Raw genomic sequence first — 19,878 nt, 5'->3', positions numbered from 1 at the left:
AAGATTAGTTGCGTTTATATGAAAAGAAATCTGCCTTCGATAAGCCAATTAATTCACGCGTAATATGATAATTGATTAATAATAGTCTTTCATTAAAACAATCTATCGTTGCCACATGCTTAGCGTCATAGCTAGCAAAAAAGTGTAGATTTCTCAGTAAATCTGCTAGATTTACCTAATGGAAACCTTATCTATAGGAAAATTCACGCATATGAATTTACAACACATAGTTATATTCATCTCTCTTCGTCTGCAGTTCAAATGATATGTAAATTTAATAATGTTATTATGACAAATTGGTTTCGTAAAAATGCGCGAATCACTGCTTGAAAAGGATTTTATTTTTAAGGCAGGCCTAAAACATTGATTCTGAGACAAACATTACACAAGTATTGCGCGTTATAGATTTACTGTAATCGCATATATGTTTTTATACCTATATATAAAATATTTAATATTTCAGCGGCTTAGGCGCACGTGCAACAATCCCTTCATATTCAATACCGTGTACTATACACGTTGGAATAACATAATAATTAAGTAAATACATTTCCATATGAGCTAAGTTATGTGGCATTTGCTTTGAATACCGAAAGAATGCATTGAAGAAGTTCCACCCCATTTGCATACGCATCTGCAATCATCACAATCGCTGTAATTATGTAAATAACTCACAAATTCCTTAGCCATATTTGTACAGAGCTTTTAGCATAATACGCGCTAATTAAAATCATCATAATACTCAATGAAAATCATAGATTACGCCCGAGTTTAAATTCAAAAATTTTCAATTACTGAAGTCTCTAATCTATGACGGATATTCAGGGTACAGAACAGTTGATAGTTTCTAAATGACCTTACCCTATTATATTTAAAGTACTGGTTTATGGAACATGTTTTGCAGAGGTATCATAATAATTATTCTCAAAATATAATTTTAAATTAAATTTTAGGCAATTGCTTTAAGTGTTACCGAAGAAGGTATAGATGAAGATCCGGTGGCTAGGGATATTTTCCCAAGAAGCCGGGTTATTCATTTAAAATTCAGGCGGCCCGTTTGAAAACTATACACAATAATTACAACACATTTAGCACATCAAAGCCTTAATATAAAATTAGCCAGGCAAGCAATAGTAATGCAAAATTATTATTAATAATTACGAATGCTAATTATATTGTTTACTCGAGTTGTTAGTGACCTGTAATTTAGTACACAAATTAATTATTCATAACATAGATGGCACGTGTGGACCAATTAATTTTAAACTGCGCCATTTTCATCAATACTCCACTGTTATTGCATCAACCACAAGAAAATGCGCAGTGATTTTAACTATTTTCTTATTCGGCTTTGCACCTACGATTTATCCCTACAAGGTATATGATATGTGAAGGTGTAATTAGTAAATCTTTTATATTACTACATTGAAATTGATAATTTAAATTAGTTTCACTGCACGTAAAGGACAGAATAGTCAAGTTTGTTATAAATTGCGGTTTGTAAAATGGATAAGATGAGCAGTGTTGGCCTAGTGGCTTCAGCGTGCGGCTCTCCTACCTTAGGTCGTAGGTTCGATCCCCGGCTGTGCACCAATGGAATGTTTCTATGTGCGCATTTAACATTTGCTCAAACGGTGAAGGAAAACATCGTGAGGAAACCGACATGTCTTAGACCCAAAAAGTCGACGGCGTGTGTCGATTATTAGATTTAAAAAATGATCATGAAACAGATTCAGAAAAAGATTCAGAAATCTGAGGCCTGTGATTTTTTTTGTGGTTGTCACGCTCATCATTTTTCAAAGGTTTTGGGTTTTAGGCGTAAATCAATATCGATAAAGAAACCTATGACGTATGGCCACTGGTTTTAATGATGGTGACTAACAATTAGTGGTTCAACACGTGGCTTTGTTATTAGGGACAATATATATTATAAACAAGTTCTAATGCGCTTAAATTCTTTGGAAACACCATAAATATAAAAACAATATGAAAATAGATCATATTATTTTCTATAGTGGTCCTTTTGACACTTATAAAATACGGGTTCTTTGTTTGTAAAATATAATTTTATATATTTTAATTAACCGTTGTGATTGTAAGGCTTCTAAATGGCCGCAAATTTGCTGTTATTAATTCAAGTGGGTATGTATATGTTACTTAATAATTTTTAGAATCTACGTGATTTACTAAATAATTGTAATATTAACTCTTATAGTCAAATAGACCGATGGTATTAGGGTGACTTAATGAATAATTGGCTTTACGTAGTTACAAGTAATATTCACGTAAATTATTATTGTTTGTATATTTAATAATTTAAAAAGGTTGATTAAAATCTGCACGGCGTACAACCGGTGTATTATGAGTACACGTCTTGAGAGTCTCAGAAAAAAAGGGCACTTAAATCTCCATATTTTAATTAATTTCTTGTAATCTATGTAGAAATACTGTATTTCCAAGTACTTTATTGGTGATGAGGTGTAAAATGATGAATGGTGATGTCAAAAGATGACATGCAAATTATTATTCATCTCTAAAATGTTATTATATTTTTTATGTATAGAGGAAATTTGATAAAGGTATATCGGAAAATCTGACGCCCAAGTAGACAGTTACGAACTTAAAATTTAAAGAGAACTTAAAGCGTTGCGGTTGGGGATATTGGGAATGCCATTTCTGTGTGGCAACTCATCCCCTAATAATTTATACAATACTTTTTTTGGATCATTTATTGATGAATTCAAGAAAGTATTTACTCAAAAGACTTTATTGGTCTCTGAGAAAACAAGTTTCTGTGACTGGGCAAATGAGGAGTTACACAGGAAAAGGTTAAAATTATATGAAATCTATGACGAAATGCAATATAACACTAGTGTGGAATTTAGGGAATATGTTAGGTTGTATTCAAATAATTTCAAAAAAGATTGCAAAACTGCAAAGTCTCAATATTTAAGTTCAAAAATAAAAAATAGCATGGATAAAGTAAAAGCTACCTGGAAAATAATAAATGAAGAATCAGGTAAAACGTCTGACAAACGAACTGATTATATGTTAAAAGTTAAAGGGAAGTTAATAAAATCTGACCCAGAGGTAGCTTCTTCTTTTGAAGAGTTCTTTACAAATGTACCACTAAATACGACCAAGTCCCTAGATTCTTCACCTGCTGCTGCGATCTCATTGCTAGAAAAATGTGTACCTGAATGTAATATTAAATTTCAGTTTAAACATATAACTTGTAATGATATCGTTAAAACTTTTAAGCTTATTAATTTAAAAAAAAGTAAAGATATATGGGGTATGTCAACAGTCATTTTAAATTCCGTTATTAATGTAATAAGCTCTGAATTGTCTATAATTTTTAACAGCTGTATCGATTGTGGAGTCTTTCCGGACGAAATGAAATTAAGTAAGATTACACCGTTGTTCAAGGCAGGTAGTGAGTCTGATCCGTCAAACTTCAGACCTGTTTCCGTGCTCCCTGCGTTGAGCAAAGTTTTTGAAAAGATAATGCTAGACCAGCTTTCTTTACATTTTAATAAAAATAAACTCTTACATAATAAACAGTATGGTTTCACTAAGGGTCGCTCCACAATCGATGCCGGTGTGAAGTTGATTTCGGACATATTTAACGCCTGGGAAGAATCATATGATGGAGTCGGCGTCTTTTGTGACCTGTCAAAGGCCTTTGACTGTGTTCATCCTGATATACTCGTTGGAAAGCTTCAACACTATGGCGTTGATGGCAAAGCTTCCAGCCTGATGAATTCATATTTAAAGGGAAGGATCCAAAGAGTTCATGTCAATGGAGTCACCTCTCCGGGTTCGCAGGTATCAATGGGCGTCCCCCAAGGATCGATTCTCGGGCCTTTCTTATTTCTGATTTACATAAATGACCTCCCATTCTTTGTCAACGAAGTTCATGAGATGGTATTGTTTGCTGATGACACTTCACTTCTATTTAAAGTGAATAGGAATAACGTATTATTGGACGATGTAAACAATTCTATCTCTCGTATAGTTAACTGGTTTAATGTAAATAACTTATTGCTTAATGAGAATAAAACAAAATGTATTAGATTTACAACTACTAGCGTAAAGCGAGATATTGGTAACCTGAAAATTAAGGACAGTGAACTAAACTTTGTTGACAAAACTGTTTTTCTAGGCATAACAATAGATAGTAAACTCCAATGGGGCCCACACATAGAGACTCTTTCGAATAGGCTGAGCTCTGCAGCATATGCAGTAAAGAAAATCCGACAGTTTACTGATGAGGACACGGCTAAAATTGTGTATCATAGCTACTTTCATAGCGTTATGTCGTACGGCATTTTATTGTGGGGTGCTGCTGCAGAGGTTCAATCCATATTTGTGCTGCAGAAGCGGGCTGTTCGGGGAATTTGTTGTGTTTCTCCGAGGGAGTCGGTACGGAATAAGTTTAAGGAATTAAATATTATGACACTATCTGGTCAATATATTCTTGAAGCCTTGTTGTATGTCCAAAAAAATATAAACGATTTTAAAACAAATGGTGACTTTCACCAGTATAATACGCGAAATAGAACTAATTTGAGTGTACGACCAACCAGGCTACAAAAGATAAACCACTCCTTATATGGAAATTGTATTCGTTTTTACAACAAACTCCCAAGCGCAATTAGAGAATTATCACTAAATAAATTCAAAGTCCTCGTTAAACGAAAATTAATCAACAAAGCTTTTTATAAATTTGAGGACTACTTAAATGATCCTAATCCTTGGGATTGAATTGCTCCAGTTCAAACAATTTGTATGACAATACTTGGCGATTAAAAAGAGTGGCGGAAAGTTTCTTGCCAGTTCTTCTTACCCGCTCTACGCCCTTGACTTGCGAACTGGTAGTAAATGTAAATTTACGATTAATTTAACTTGACTATTCAAAAGTGTACTTGGTTACCTACTTGAATAAAGATATTTTGAGTTTGAGTTTGAGTTTGATATTTGATTTGGCGATTCACTAGATAAAAGCTTTTGATGTGTTCTCAACCTCAAAATATGTTTATTCAAGTGGGTAACAGTACACTTTTGAATCGTCAAGTTAAATTAATCGTAAATTTACATTTACTACCAGGTCGCAAGTCAAGGGCGTAGAGCGGGTAAGAAGAACTGGCAAGAAACTTTCCGCCACTCTTTTTAATCGCCAAGTATTGTCATACAAATTGTTTGAACTATCCCAAGGATAAGGATCATTGAAGTAGTCCTCAAATTTATAAAAAGCTTTATTGATTAATTTTCGTTTAACGAGGGCTTTGAATTTATTTAGTGATAATTCTCTAATTTCGCTTGGGAGTTTGTTGTAAAAACGAATACAATTTCCATGTAAAGAGTGGTTTATCTTTTGGAGCCTGGTTGGTCGTACACTCAAGGTTAATTTATTATTTAGAGATATGCAATATCTGCATTGTGTTGTATAACTTACAGTTATTATTATTTTTCAGCATCAAGAGTTTTATCAGCACTCAACAGAGATGTGGAACCATGCACAGATTTCTACGAATTCGCATGTGGGGGTTGGATTAAGAAGAATCCAGTCCCAGAATGGGCGACTTCCTGGGACCAACTGGCGAAGCTTCGGGAACAGCTGACTTCGGACCTGAGAGAAGTGCTGGAGGCTGGTGATAGAGAGGATCTACCTAAGAGTGTGCTTAAAGCAAAGGCATTGTACAGGACTTGTATTGATACTGGTATGTGCTATTCCTTGTTATTTTGTCTCTTTATTGTAGTTTTTCGTTTTTTTTAAGTCCGGTAATAGAATACTGGCCTATTAATAATGATCCAATGGATAATCGTACTATAAACATAAATTAGTTAAACAATACACAACAGTAATCTCAGAATTTGAAATAATGACTACTAATTATTGTAAATTATAAATAATATTCCCCGCGAACTTCGTTCCTCCTTAATGTGATTTTACTTAGCCTACCTTTTTAGTACATACTAACATGGAACATTTTACTATGCTACCCCAGAGACTGTTCGGTTTACTGGAATGAAAACTTTTTAGGTTTTTCTGTGAATTTTTCTCTATGTAAACCTCAGAGTTCAAGTCATAAGATTTTAATTATCAAATTAAAAATAGGGGTTAGGTATAGGGGTGAAAATTAAGGGTTGTGTGTGTTTTTTAAAGTTGTTCATAAAAAACAAAAAAAATTGTGTAAAAAAATTAAAATTTTGGGGTAAAAAACCCCTTATCACTTAGGAGTTTGACAGATAGATATTAGAATCGCTAATATCTATCTTTCAAACTTAGACTTACTGAGTATGAATAATTTCATAAGAATCGCTCGTGCCGTTACGAAGGAGAATGGGAACGAACATTTTGACACGAGAATTTCATATATTAGAACACATGAACACATTTTCCAATTTTATATATTACATGTAAACCTTCCTCTTCAATCACTCTATCTATTAAAAAAAACCGCATCAAAATCCGTTGCGTAGTTTTAAAGATTTAAGAATCGGTACATAAGAATATAGGGACAGAGAAAGCGACTTTGTTCTATTCTATGTTGTGATTTGCAGACAAAATGGAAGCAGAAGGTATCAAACCTATCCAAGCACTGTTAACTAGTCTCGGTCTGCCACCGCGGCCTCCCAGCACCGTCAGCACCAACTTCACCTGGGAAGACGTGTCAGCTAAAGTGAGACGACGGCTGGGACTTAACGTGCTGATCAGCGTACAGGTGGCAGAAGATGTGAGGAACACTAGCAGGAACCGCGTTGTGGTAAGTTTTTGGAGTATTTTACTTTCGTATGGGAAGACAAATTTTTGTTTTTCTATGTATTCATAGGTGGGTTCTTACAGCAGGACGGATGAGACATAGGTTATATATTTAGTCTAATAAGCTAAGGGTAACTTATAAAGGGTGGTCAAAAAGTCGTGAATCAAACGCAAATAGAGGATAGATGAGGTCATCAGCTGCAAAAAATTGTTCTACAGGGAGGTATCTAAGCTCAACCCCTGCAGAGTTATAATTTATTTTGCGTTTTATAAGAAATTTGACATTTTTTTATTATTTCTTATTAAAATTCGAAAAAAATCTACATCCTGTATCTTTTTCTAAATATCCACTAGATTGGTACTGATGAGTTCTTACGTTACACATACTATTTATATTTGTTTATTGAGTGTATTGAAGATAATATTAAGTTATACGATATAATTTTTTGTTTACTTCGGACCCCACTGTGAAAAAAAATTACTCTACCGAAAAGTGACCCTGTATTAAAAGTTTTGGCGCAAGAGACCTCCGATTTGCGTTGGATCCACGACTTTTTGGCCACTCTGTATAGTTGTATATATGTGGGTTCCACAAGCCTGGAAATTTCACTTCTTTTTACTCAGGGTCTTTTCTTTTAGAAATAATATTATTTATCTTTTTACATACGATGTGCCCTGTACTTTTTATTTATAAGTCCTAAAACAATATGTATGTTTACAAGTTACAAAAAATATGACGTTACAACTTTTACACATGCATATCAAATATATTTAAACCTAGAAATTACATTATTAATTTTTTTTTAATAAAAAACACATAAACAAAGGCAAAACACAAAAACGCAATATTAGAACTAAACTAAACGTTCGTGACTTTAAATGCAGAATTGAATGGAATCACGTTCTATCACGCCCTCAAGCCTTCAACTTTCAGAGATATTCTAGCGATAAAGCGATGATTTTTCAGCAATTAATATTTGGTCGTAGGTTTGTTATACAATGCTTATTAAAATTACCATTTCGAGCGCAAAGTTCCAAAAACTTTCTCTTCAACTGTATTACGTAAGCGTGAACTTACTACTTTCATACTCATGATTCTTGACATTGGTCTTGTGTTTAAAAATTAGAGTAGGTAACAATACTCTATAATCTATATCAAAATACTCTATATTAGTTCATTTTTTTTATTTCTTAACCAAAAATAGTAGATATGTACTTATAAAGCTTGATGATCGGACGCGTTGTTAACATTACTAAAAAGACGTAACTTTGTGAATGATTCGAAAAATATTATCTAATTTTGTCTTATCTATGGGGATTCTATACCAAAATAATCTGTCGATACCAAAATTCAACGAATTTAGTTCAGTGGTAAAAAACAGAAAAGTAAAAATAAAAGTAACATATAGCCTAGGATTCAATAGCTAATATTTTAAAGTCAAAATCAACTTTTAATATGGGGAAGCAAATTCAGCAATTTGTAGATTTCTTACATATTTGGTCAATATTAGAAGGTGTGAATCGTATAAATACTGATCAAAAACGAAGGCAATTCAATCATTTTTTGTTATTATAGTGTTATGTATTCATTTAAATGCTATTTTAAAATATATTTCTTTGTTAAACCTGTAGTTATGCATTGTAATCATACAAAAACAAATAGTTCGTCCCGAATGTTGTCTGAGCTGCATCTAATATAAAACACAATGGAGATTAAAATTCCAACGGTTATCGGCTGGATCAGCAGGTTTCGTGACAAGATGCGTCCTTGTGGATCATCCTGAAACATCCGTGTTCATTGTTACTGAGATTACGTGCGCCTTAGCATAATTCATTACAATATGTAAATCCTTCATGTTATTATTTACTCAAGAGATTTAAGAAACTCTTGTGTATATTTTAGGTATACATTTGTGCTATGCCAGAGAGACATATCTTAGGGTTAAACTTTACAATATAGACCATCGATTTGAATGCCCATACTTTTTTGTAGATAGTACTCGCTAAAAGAAAGCGTTTTGCAAAGTTTTAAGTGTTGTTACGGTTCATGAGATAAATTTATTTTTACTTTCCATACAAATGGGCAAATAACACGCCATAATATAATAAATTTGCAAATATCGAAAATATATATATGTATATATATCTTTTTTTTTTACTAATAAATATGCTTACCAATACTGCCGATTCAGTGTAAATAATTTAAAAACATCATAGTCTAGAAAAAAACTACTCTTAGAAATAAGACCGCCTTTTAAAAAATTTCATCTTACCTATTTTGTGTTTGTTTGAGACGTAAATTAAATATTTAATATTCTTACTTTTTTATTTAAATATGATTTTATTATATATTTTATTTAAATATGTCGTATTTGCGTAAACCCATTTGCCGAGTTCATCAAAAATAATTTCTGTCATTGCCGATGTGACATAATTCCAGATTGAGCAAGTGACCCCTGGCTTCAGCGAACGCTACCTCCTCCAGCCTGAGCAATTCGGGCAGGAGTTGGAACAATACCGCAAGTACATCAAAGAGATGATCACCATCGTAGATCCTGATACTGATGCAGAGAAGTTCGCTAATGAAATCATTGAGACCAGCCAGAGTCTAGCGAGGGTGAGAATATTATAAACCAAATTTTTGTTATAAAAACGTACATAACTTATAATAGCGACTTATTTACAAAAGTTCTATTTAAAATTATTGTTATACTTGTAACGTGGTAATCAACAATTAAAACATAAAAGCCAGTAAACGATTATAAAACTAACATAATAACAAAATAATAAACAGCTCAAATATAAGTCTTTTCTCGAACTATGATTTTGGTCCCTTTGTAGTCTTGGGCCGTGGGGTTCAAGTGAATAGACGCTAATTAAAGATTAAAGTTGCGCCTGGTAGATAGTGTTGCGCTTTTCATGCTCAACGAAAAAGTCTCGCAATACAGCGAGAGAATGCCACAAGGACCAAATTTTTTTTTAAATTTCTATGTATCGATTTTAATCATTATTACTGTTTATATAGGTTAAGAAAAGTTAATACTGTCTATTTGTGTGTTGGAAATAAAAGCTAATTTACTTAACAAGTGATTTCTACTTGATAATCTGAATAATTATTTTTACATTATAGAGATCGCTCAAAATCAATGAATCCTCGTTACTTACAATCAAAAGCTTGTACTATCCTAAAATACTAGAAATTTGTGCCACAAACGTGCGAAGAGATGTTCTTTCTAGTTTCTTTCCATACAAGTTTAGTAACCCTTTGAATTTAAATCTTAATTTAAAGATAATGACCCCAATGGAAGTCCGCCGTAGTGGTACACACCTGTTCCACGATGTTAGCGTGTCTCAGTTCGTGCAGGGAACTGGAGCTGGTCCCGCAGAGTGGAGTGAGGTATGTCCCTTTACACATATAACGACCGAAGCTTCATTAGAATTATATCATTTATTCAGGACATAAAATAATGATTCAAAATTTACATTTACTGCCTGTTCTCAAATCAAGGGCGTAGACAGACGTGACTGCTTAAAAATCTCCATCTTTATTGGTAGTCCTGTCTTTTGAATCTCCAATATTTTTGAAATTATACTTCTTTAGGCGCGTTATGAAAAATCGATGAGAGTGAAATTTTACGATGCGCGCGCACCGTTACACAAAATTAACAGAATGAAGTTAGTTCTAGGTGGCATAAAAATCAATAATAACTAAGTTCAAGTTATGTATTCTAGTATTTTTATATTTAGAACACGTGTTTCGTAACAGTACAATGAAACAGTGTGAATAAATAAATATTATTTTGGTGTTTTTATTAAATCAATTTCATATAGGACGGTGATAGTATTTACTCATAGTAATTTTATGGATTAATTTTAATATTTATTGTTAATCACTACTGCATTTTAGTTATTTTTTTCCATACGCCAAAGAAGTATAATTTCTAACGCGTGTACATAAGTTTCATAAATTTTTTTTTATCAAAGAATCTGTGCAAAATAACACGACATAGGATATTCGAAGGACCCTTTTTTTTGCAGAATTTTAGATAAAGTTTTAAGATTTATAATTCTATATAATATTGTACCTGACTATCATTAACCAATATTTATTTCTAATCTGTTTCGTGATCATGGCTTTATCTGATAGACTGAGTGGCTGAGTAGTGTAGCCTGACACAGGCTATTAATAGGTATAAGAAATGCCAATTGACGACTCATTGGTCTAGTGGTTAGTACCCCTGACTGCGAATCCATGGATCCCGGCTTCGATCCCCGGCTGAGACGAACATCGATGTGATGAGCATTTGGTGTTGTGCTTAGATCTTGGGTGTTTAAATATGTATTTATATGTCTATCTATCTAAAATATGTATGTATATCCGTTGCCTAGTACCCATAACACAAGCTTCACCAGCTTAGCATGGGACTGGGTCAATTGGTGTGAATTGTCTTTAAAAAAAAATCCTCACAATGTTTTCCTTCACTGTACGAGCGAGTGTTAAATGCAGCCGGGTTTCGAAAGGAACAGAGTCCCGCATAGCTCTTCAATTGAATATTATTAATCGAGTGCATTTACAACAATTTTTTCACGAAGATTTCGTTTACATTACAATAACAATGTGTTCAGCACGACTGGGACAAGTACCTGAAGCTGGTTTTCAGCAACACATCAGTGGAACTTCAACCTCATGAGGACCGCCTAATCGTCATGGACTTGCCCTATCTTCAGAAACTGGCGACTCTGCTCTCAACCACTGAACCGGTGCTTATCGGTGAGACATAGTTTTTATGTAGATATTTAAGTAGATTCAGAGTCGATACTTAGAGCTAAGTATAACTGAAAAATTTATTGCATTCTGACATACGGGATTAAACATTGCATTAGTAATACTATCTGTCAACTGCGATGGTTTAATTTTCAATAGTGTCAGCAAAACTATGTTAATTGTCATTATCGTCAACTGTCAAAGTGTGGTTTGGTGTCGATTCCATTGAGCGTCGTCTAATTATTGGATATTGAGAGTTAGTGTGTTAAAATGCCCAAAATTATTAAAAGCCAGTTAAGAAGTTATTTCCCATATATAACGATTTATTTTCCGGAAAGAAAGTCTGAAGAAATGGACTCTATTGGACTAAATAAGAGGGGCTTCAGTCAATATAACTTTTCGACAGGCGTGATCCACTAACGCTAAACAAATTTGTATAGTATTGACATTAGCTCACGCTTTGTCACGTGACCACTTTCATATAAATGTGTCAAGTGGGTCACGCCAGTCGAAAAGTGGTTTTGTTTCAAGCCCCAGGTTTGACTATACACAACTGTGTTGCTATATCATAGCTAAATTAGCGCCACCAGAGCAGGTTGTTTATTGGTCGGGCTTTACCTGTAAATAAAGGCTTATTATTTAGCTACTCGATCCGTTGCTTTAGTGTTTTTTGTGTTTGTTCCTTTAGTTAATTATTTATAAATGAAAAAAAATTCTTCAGAGCGTTTCATATGGTGGAGCGTATTCTCGACTGTTTCGCCAATGACACTGACCTCATTCCGTGAGCTCGGTTTCGAGTTCAGTCGTGCAGTATACGGGCTTCGAGCGCGTGCTCCAAGATGGAAGACCTGTACCGCCAACGTTAACGCCAACTTTGGTCTTGCACTGTCATACCTCTACGTCAACCAGCACTTTGATAATGCCTCACGGATTAAGGTAGAATTTTATATATATCGCACAAGTTTCTACAATTTATAAAAAAATGTGGGTAGTCATCCATAAATCAATATTGATCATAGAGAGTAGCTATATATTAATTTAATGCTAAAGTAAAGCTAAAGACACGAAAGACCACTCAGTTTTTTTGTATATGAAAATGTGGGTAGTAACATTATTTTCTTATTGTGGGTTAATATACTTGAATAGGCCATTGGCTTTTTTTTATTATTTGTTGTAATAGTAAACAATTTGCTTTGTTTGATTAGACGTTATACTACTGAAAGACTACTTTTTAACCACGTACCACGGGATAATAATTGCAATCTACTCAACAACACTCCCTAGTGTGTGTACTAGCGTTAGATCAATTTTGTCACAACCATATTTCTGTCAATAAAGGTTTAATATTATTATTTTATTGGACGTTATAACACTCGTGTGATAAACTTTAACAATTAAAATAACAATTTAAATTAAGTTTTTTTAACCGCTTAAAAATCGAAGGAATCATCAAATAAATAAATGTTAAAAAAATCAATTTTTATTATATTTTATTTTAATGTATATCTTGTAGGCGATAGAAATGGTAGAAGACGTACGAGAGGCGTTCGGGCAAACGGTCCGCCATCTTGAATGGATGGACGGAAGTACGCGAGATCGTACGTTGCGCAAATTACGTGCGATAAGGAACTTTGTGGGATTCCCCGCTTGGCTATTAGAAAAAGCTAAGCTGGACAGGCATTATGAGAAGGTATGTGTGTGGTTTGCACATCAGCCATCCTAATTTAACTAGGCTCATTCTGATATGTATCTTTAATGCCCTTTTGATTTGGTTAAACACGCTTATACGTATTACGTTTTTAGGCAGAAGTAATCGAAGGTAACCTTTTCGAAACATTCTTGAAGCTAACTAACGCGGCTGTCGAGAAGTCCTTCAAATCACTTAGGGAGAAACCGGATCGAAACAGGTAATATTGAAAAATGTATTTAGTAAGTTTAAACCTTTTATAAAAACTATATCAGTCTCCAATCTTTTAACTCACAAACTCTGTCTCTTTTTGTCGATTCATCTTCTTTTCATATGACTATTGCAATGACGTAACTATATCATCTGGGGCCCGTGGCAAATTCTTTTGATTGGGGATATCAGTAAAAATCGTCACGTTGTACTCAGTTTAATTTTAATAAACTTCAAGATTTTCAGCGTACTCGATTACACGTTGTATATGTCCGACTAATGGCCATAGGCCTCCTCTCTTAGGCCAGAGGGAATGGTCTATAGTCCCCACGCTAGCCCAATACGTATTGGAGACTTCACATTCATCAATAGAACATAATATCTCTTGATCAGGGGCCCTCTTGGGTCGGGACCCGTGGCATTTTGCCAGTCCTGCCACCCTATTGTTACGCCACTATTGTAATCCTCCTCTGAACTCTCGTCATAGCTCGTCTCTTCAGACATAAGGTCCGGCTAACTCAACGTTTTAGCATAAACTAGACATCACTAACATAGTTTTAGCTTATTTATTGGTGGACGAACAACTTTAGAGTTAAGTTTTCACTTAGTTTAGTTGGCGGCTTTAGACTTCTAACAACTGAAACGTTTCAGATGGGTAGCAACAGCTACTACGGTTAACGCGTTCTATTCAGCAACTCTCAACTCAGTCAGTGAGTATATTTTTGTGTTGTTCATTTTTGTATATTTTTGCTGTATTGAATTGTTTGATAAATAACTAAAAATTGCAGCGTTCCCAGCTGGTATCCTGCAACCGCCATTTTATGGAAATGGAATTGAGTAAGCATATTTCATTATTATAATATAGAGCCTGACACCTTGGGCCTTGATAAAAGGAAAACAAATCTGAACTAGAGGCAAAATAATATTATAAATAGAATAATAGTAAAATTTTAACTTTAAATATAATTTTGTAGTTTTATTATAAAAATCAGTAATTCTAATCCATACAATCATTGCTCTGTGTGGTCTGGAGAAAGATATTTTTAATATTGATATTTCTTCAAGTAGGTATCGTAAGATTTCTAGCTTGAACATTTTTATATTCGGAAAACATTATTTGTTATATTTTAGAGCAATAAATTACGGCTCGATCGGCGCCATAATGGGCCATGAAGTTACCCACGGATTTGACGACCAAGGTGAGAATTAATCTATAATTTTTAAACTCCTGCGGCGCTACAACTTTTTAGGTCTGGGCCTCAGATTTCTGTGACTATTTCAGGCATTTTCTGTGTTTAAACGTACACATAAATTATTAGTACCTAATGATTATAATACTTCAAAGTATGCAATACTAATCATAAAATAATAAATATAAAATAAGTCAGGCGTAATTGTCTTTATTTCGATTGTTCAAATAAATAAAACTTTCTTATTTTCTTTTCACACATTAATTCTGAAGGAAACATTGCGATGCGATCCTTAGACACAAAAATTTAATTAATCTGTGCAAAAAGAGAACTGGGACTTGAGACGAACTCACTTTGCCACAGGCGTGACTCACTAACGCCTAACTAATTTGTATGGAAATTGTCACGTGACAGAGCATGCTCTCTGAGCATAATGTCATTCTCATACATAACCTAATGGCTAGCCGCACACACGCAATAATATTGTCAAATCAAGTTTGTCAATTTGTTTTAACAATATATTCCTCCGCATATTTCTCAATATTATTGCCAATATTTACTAATTTTAAAAGGCTCAGTCACGAACTGATCCTTGATCTACGCGGAAGTATGGATAATTAAAAAAAATGTGTCATATTGTGTATGGCAATAAGCCTGTTAAATAAGAAACCGCGAACTAAAAAAAAACGATGGATTAAAGAATGGATGCGAAAAAGAACGGAATTGAGCCACTTCCAATTAATTAATTAATTAAGACTCACAGAAAAAGATGATTTTAAAGATTATTATTATTATTATTTTTTAATCCAACAAAAATCAAAACAAACAATAATATTTGAGACATAGAAAACAACTCATTTGACGTGCACTCATAGATAAATTATGTTAAACTAGAATATTGAAGTAAGGGCCGCACACACACAATAATATTGACAATAACCCTGCCTCCCCCTGAATATTGACGGCATATTTCAGAATTTCCGGAAATTCGCAATAATATTGAACAATACCGCAATACACGCCGCACACACACAATATTATTGACAATACGTATTTTATTGTCAATATTATTGCGTGTGTGCGGCTAGCCATTAGCGTAAAGGGATTTTGTCTCAAGCCTCAAGCCCCGGTCGCGGGATTTGCGGATGTTGTGCTAAATCTTTTTTATTTCGACTAATAATATTGATACTTAATAGAAAAGATATATATACATTATGTATCGCTGGTTCTCTTTCCTCACAGATTATAAAGATTATCAATAAAATAGATGAAAAAGTTATAAAATTGTTATGTTCATTAGGTCGTCGTTATGATGAAGAAGGAAATCTGCGTCAATGGTGGTCCGCAGCAACGCTGGAACATTACCACGGGAAAGTGCAGTGTATTATCGAACAATACTCGAAATACCATATGCAGCAGTTGCCCAACTATACGGTAAGACTTATTAACCGGCTTCAAACAATTTAAAATTATCCAGAGTTTGTATGAGATATTGTTGATCTAATTGGGCTTCCAAGCACGTATGCTTAATTCCGTAAGTGTATGTATATTTATCTACATATTTCTCGAAAACTAGATGTCTTATCGAGATATGTATTTCTTTCTTTCAAAGTAAGTAAGAAAGTAATTAAGAAAACAGTTCAAGTTTTATCAAAATCGTGGACATCACTGAAGGAGACCTGTATAATATAGGTACCTAGGTAAATAATAAATTAAAATAATTCTAATTAAAGCATATTTCTTACACTAATTAATGCTTTGTTTAAGTGGAACAATAAAATCAAAACTATATTTATTTCCAATTTATCTTAAATACAAAAGTAACTCATTTGTTTTTAAATCGGAAAATAAGTTGTTCACAATATCGTGTTACGATTTTCTAACACAGGATCTTATTATTACGGCAAATACTTTATTCACAAATTTCTTATGAAATATTACAACCCTTTTAACTTGCGATTAGAGCTTTAAAACGCATTAATTATTCCAAATATTGCGGAGATAATTAATAATTAATATACAGCCGCGAGCAACTAAATCGACTCAAGCGCTACCTTTACATTCAAACATTGTTCTAAATAAAAGTATACAACATTTAAATTGCAATACCAAATGGTGAACCAAAAAATGTTATACTCTTTAAGAAAAAAAAACGTGTTTTACTTGTCAATTCTGAACACAACTCTTTTACCCAAAATCCGATTTAAGTTCAGACACCAATAATAAAAAAGGATACATGGATATTAATAATGATGACATCTCATAAAAGCTGAAGTTTTAAGCTTTCCAATGACATATCATTTTTATTTAAATGTTGTATACTTTCACTTAAAACAATCTTTGAATGCAGAGGTAGCGCTTGAGTCGATTTGTTTGCTCGCGAGTGTATATTATTTAAGCAAGCAATACTTGCACCCTTGTATGTTTTGTTAGATTGTAAGCCACAGACTACTCAAATACAACTGTTCTACAATAAATTTATGTATTTGTTTAATAAATTCATTCATAGGTCCATGGATTCAATACACAAGGCGAGAACATAGCAGATAATGGCGGGATACGTGCAGCGTTAGACGCTTACTCACTATACGCGAAACGACACCCAGTCGCAGATCGTATGAGACTACCCGCACTACCGCAGTATACGCCGCGACAACTGTTCTTTTTAGGCTTTGCTCAGGTAAGATTAACCCAATGGGGCAAAATATTTTTACCATTCTTTCATTATCTCTTCTTTATCTATATAACAATTATAATAATATTTTATTTTGTAAAATATTTTCATTTTGTAATCTCTTTTTTTCATAACTATTTTCAACTTGATAATATAGTATGTTAGGAGCAAAAACATGACAAAGTATGTAAGCAAAAATTATTAATGACTGCAAAGATTTTTTATGTTTAGGGTTTTAACGTTTTAAAGAGTATGCAAATGCTAGCTATTTGCATACACCTACTTAATAAAAATAATTTCTAGGTTTGGTGCGGCAACTCAACAGTGGGTGCATTAAAATCCAAAATGGTGGAAGGTGTGCATAGTCCCAATAAAATTCGGGTTATAGGAACTCTCAGTAACTCCAAAGAGTTTGCAGAAGCCTGGCAATGTCCTTCAGGATCACCTATGAACCCACAACACAAGTGTGTTCTGTGGTAGTGAGTACTTAAATTAGTGAGGGTAGTAACCAAGTTACATGGACATATTGCTGTTACCGATTGTGTGTAATAATTAAAATTACCAATATGGTTTTAACTGTAAATTTAATGTCTATCCATAGATTTGACATACATTTTTAAATTGGGTAGAGAATTTGATTGCTATAAAAAATTGTTTACATGACTGCAAATATACTCTAATTGGACAAAAGCATGATCATTGCTGTGCAATGATAACAGCTTTTAAGTTTTTAGACACTAAGTAATATGACAAAGTTACCGTATTTGTGAATTAGACTTTACTGTTAGATTTAAGTATATTGATGAAAAGCTGTGAAATTTCACCCATAAAAATATTTTGATTTGAGTAACCTTAGCACAAAATGTTTCCAAGTAATATTAAGTCTGATGTTGTAGTTGATATATAGCAACAATTAAATTTTTTAAATACATGGTCACTTACAGAATAATTGCATTAACAATTTAATTGCACATGTTGCGCTAAGGGTGGTAAATCTTTAATTAGAATAAGAATTAGACAATTATTTTGTAAATAATGTCAGTGAGAATTTAGGATATAATTATGATATTAATTACTCTTGAGATTATTGTAATAAGAGAATAAAGAAATTTAAATATTTATTACTACAGATTTCCAACAAAGTGTGTTTTATTTCTTTCTGTTGTATTGAAACTTATAAACTGGTGCTGATACAGCTGTACCTCTCTGTACTTTCTTAGGTTTCATGTATTTAGCATCGTGGAGGTGCCGTTTTAGTTCCATTTTCTGTTGAGTCACTGTTAAATGCTTTTCTCTATCTATTCTCTTTGACAATTCCTTGTAGGTTTGTTCCTTAGCTTTCTTGGCTGATTGGAGTGTCTACATAAAAAAAATCACATGTGTAATTGCTAACCTACTAACTACAGTTTTTAAAATTAGAAAACAGTTTTTAGTATGCTTTTAAAATGTTAGCAACTTTAAATCAAATATATGGTAATGAAACTACACCAAATTTCTTGCTTTATTACCTAATCTGTAACATCATGCACTAGTTTGAAGACTAACTAAAAATGCACCTTCATTTTTATTTTTGATCTTAAATATTTATTGCAGGAATTATCTTTTTGATTATTTTTAAAGTGAAATAATTATTTAACAGCTATAGAAAATGACATTAATTTTTTATAGAAAATGTTACCTTCTCATCAATTTCTGGCAGGCTTAACTTATTTAGGTCTGAAAGGCGGGGTCTATTTGATTTCCTGTTGATAAGTGCAGGATGTGTGTCCAGTCTTTTGGCAATATCAAAGTCTTTCTCTTCTCCTTCATCCACAAAAAACATGTGCGTGTTAGATGTAGAGTCTGCTATCTCAGTCATATGCAGCTGAGACTAAAACAAGAAAAAATGTATTATAAGAGAAATAAAATTGAAAAAAGCATTTTAAATATACAAAGATAAACCACAAACCTGTAACCTCTGGATCCTGCGACTTTCTATAGTGCGTTTCATATTGATATATTTTATATCTTGAGTTTGCATCAACTTAATTTGTTCTACTGAATGCTCATCATCTTTTTCTAACTCATGGTGTACCTAAAACCGTATGTATGCATAAAAAGTCGCCATATACTACATTAGTCATTAACAATTTATAATTTTACAGTATACAGTAAATATTTACATGTTATTTAGGAACTATTTTCAAGTAATTAAAACTGTTAACTTACTCCCTCCTTCACCCTAGAATTGATCATGTGAAAGTAAAACTCATCTGGATTCTTATCGAGCGCCCGTTTACGTATAAGCTTAAGCGTTTCGCCCTTTTGATGATAATCATCTGCTCTTTTCTTATAGTCTTTCTTCTTTTCTAGTAATCCCAAATGTTTACGAGAATCTGGTTGATGCCGCTCTCGATGTGTTTTTTGGTTAGCCTTTGCGGCTTTTTTCCACGACGACATTTTTTAATATTGGTTTATATTTAATAGATAAAACACCTTTGCTTCGAGAATAGAATGTACAAGTATCAAATAAACGGTAAATCACAAAAAATATAAATTCAGCAATCACACTCACGAGTCACGTGTACTTTTGTTTTGACGTAGTCT

General features: G+C 33.2%; 2 protein-coding genes across 2 annotated transcripts in view; one reads left to right on the top strand and one right to left on the bottom strand.

The window, feature by feature from the left end:
• LOC125059398 (neprilysin-4-like) overlaps nt 1–18,434 on the top strand; it is a 45,697-nt gene extending 27,263 nt beyond the window's left edge. Inside the window, exons 4-17 of the mRNA XM_047663803.1 lie at nt 5,478–5,723; nt 6,568–6,770; nt 9,207–9,383; nt 10,056–10,163; nt 11,393–11,537; nt 12,253–12,467; nt 13,045–13,221; nt 13,335–13,438; nt 14,080–14,138; nt 14,217–14,265; nt 14,560–14,627; nt 15,919–16,052; nt 17,128–17,298; nt 17,596–18,434. Coding sequence (XP_047519759.1) covers nt 5,478–5,723; nt 6,568–6,770; nt 9,207–9,383; nt 10,056–10,163; nt 11,393–11,537; nt 12,253–12,467; nt 13,045–13,221; nt 13,335–13,438; nt 14,080–14,138; nt 14,217–14,265; nt 14,560–14,627; nt 15,919–16,052; nt 17,128–17,298; nt 17,596–17,772 — 2,033 coding nt within the window. The 3' untranslated portion in view covers nt 17,773–18,434. The remainder of the gene's footprint in view (nt 1–5,477; nt 5,724–6,567; nt 6,771–9,206; nt 9,384–10,055; nt 10,164–11,392; nt 11,538–12,252; nt 12,468–13,044; nt 13,222–13,334; nt 13,439–14,079; nt 14,139–14,216; nt 14,266–14,559; nt 14,628–15,918; nt 16,053–17,127; nt 17,299–17,595) is intronic.
• LOC125059400 (probable U3 small nucleolar RNA-associated protein 11) lies at nt 18,398–19,853 on the bottom strand. Its single transcript, XM_047663806.1, has 4 exons — nt 19,501–19,853; nt 19,241–19,366; nt 18,971–19,162; nt 18,398–18,651 (listed from the first exon to the last, which is right to left on the bottom strand). The coding sequence occupies exons 1-4, from the start codon at nt 19,729–19,731 to the stop codon at nt 18,442–18,444; spliced, it is 759 nt and encodes a 252-aa protein (XP_047519762.1). The 5' UTR covers nt 19,732–19,853; the 3' UTR covers nt 18,398–18,441.
• Between the last annotated feature and the right edge of the window lie 25 nt (nt 19,854–19,878).

The sequence above is a fragment of the Pieris napi genome, chromosome 19, assembly GCF_905475465.1.
Source record: "Pieris napi chromosome 19, ilPieNapi1.2, whole genome shotgun sequence".
Lineage (NCBI taxonomy): Eukaryota > Metazoa > Arthropoda > Insecta > Lepidoptera > Pieridae > Pieris > Pieris napi.
Note: the sequence above shows the minus strand (reverse complement) of the source record. Positions and strands in the feature narration are given on the sequence as shown.

Excerpts from the sequence above, each read along its gene's own strand:
- LOC125059400 (XM_047663806.1), bottom strand. The coding sequence starts at position 19,731 with ATGTCGTCGTGGAAAAAAGCCGCAAAGGCTAACCAAAAAACACATCGA. Across the intron at positions 19,367-19,500 it reads ATTCTAGGGTGAAGGAGGGA|GTACACCATGAGTTAGAAAA; the intron begins GTAAGTTAACAG and ends ATACGGTTTTAG. Across the intron at positions 19,163-19,240 it reads GCAGGATCCAGAGGTTACAG|TCTCAGCTGCATATGACTGA; the intron begins GTTTGTGGTTTA and ends TTCTTGTTTTAG.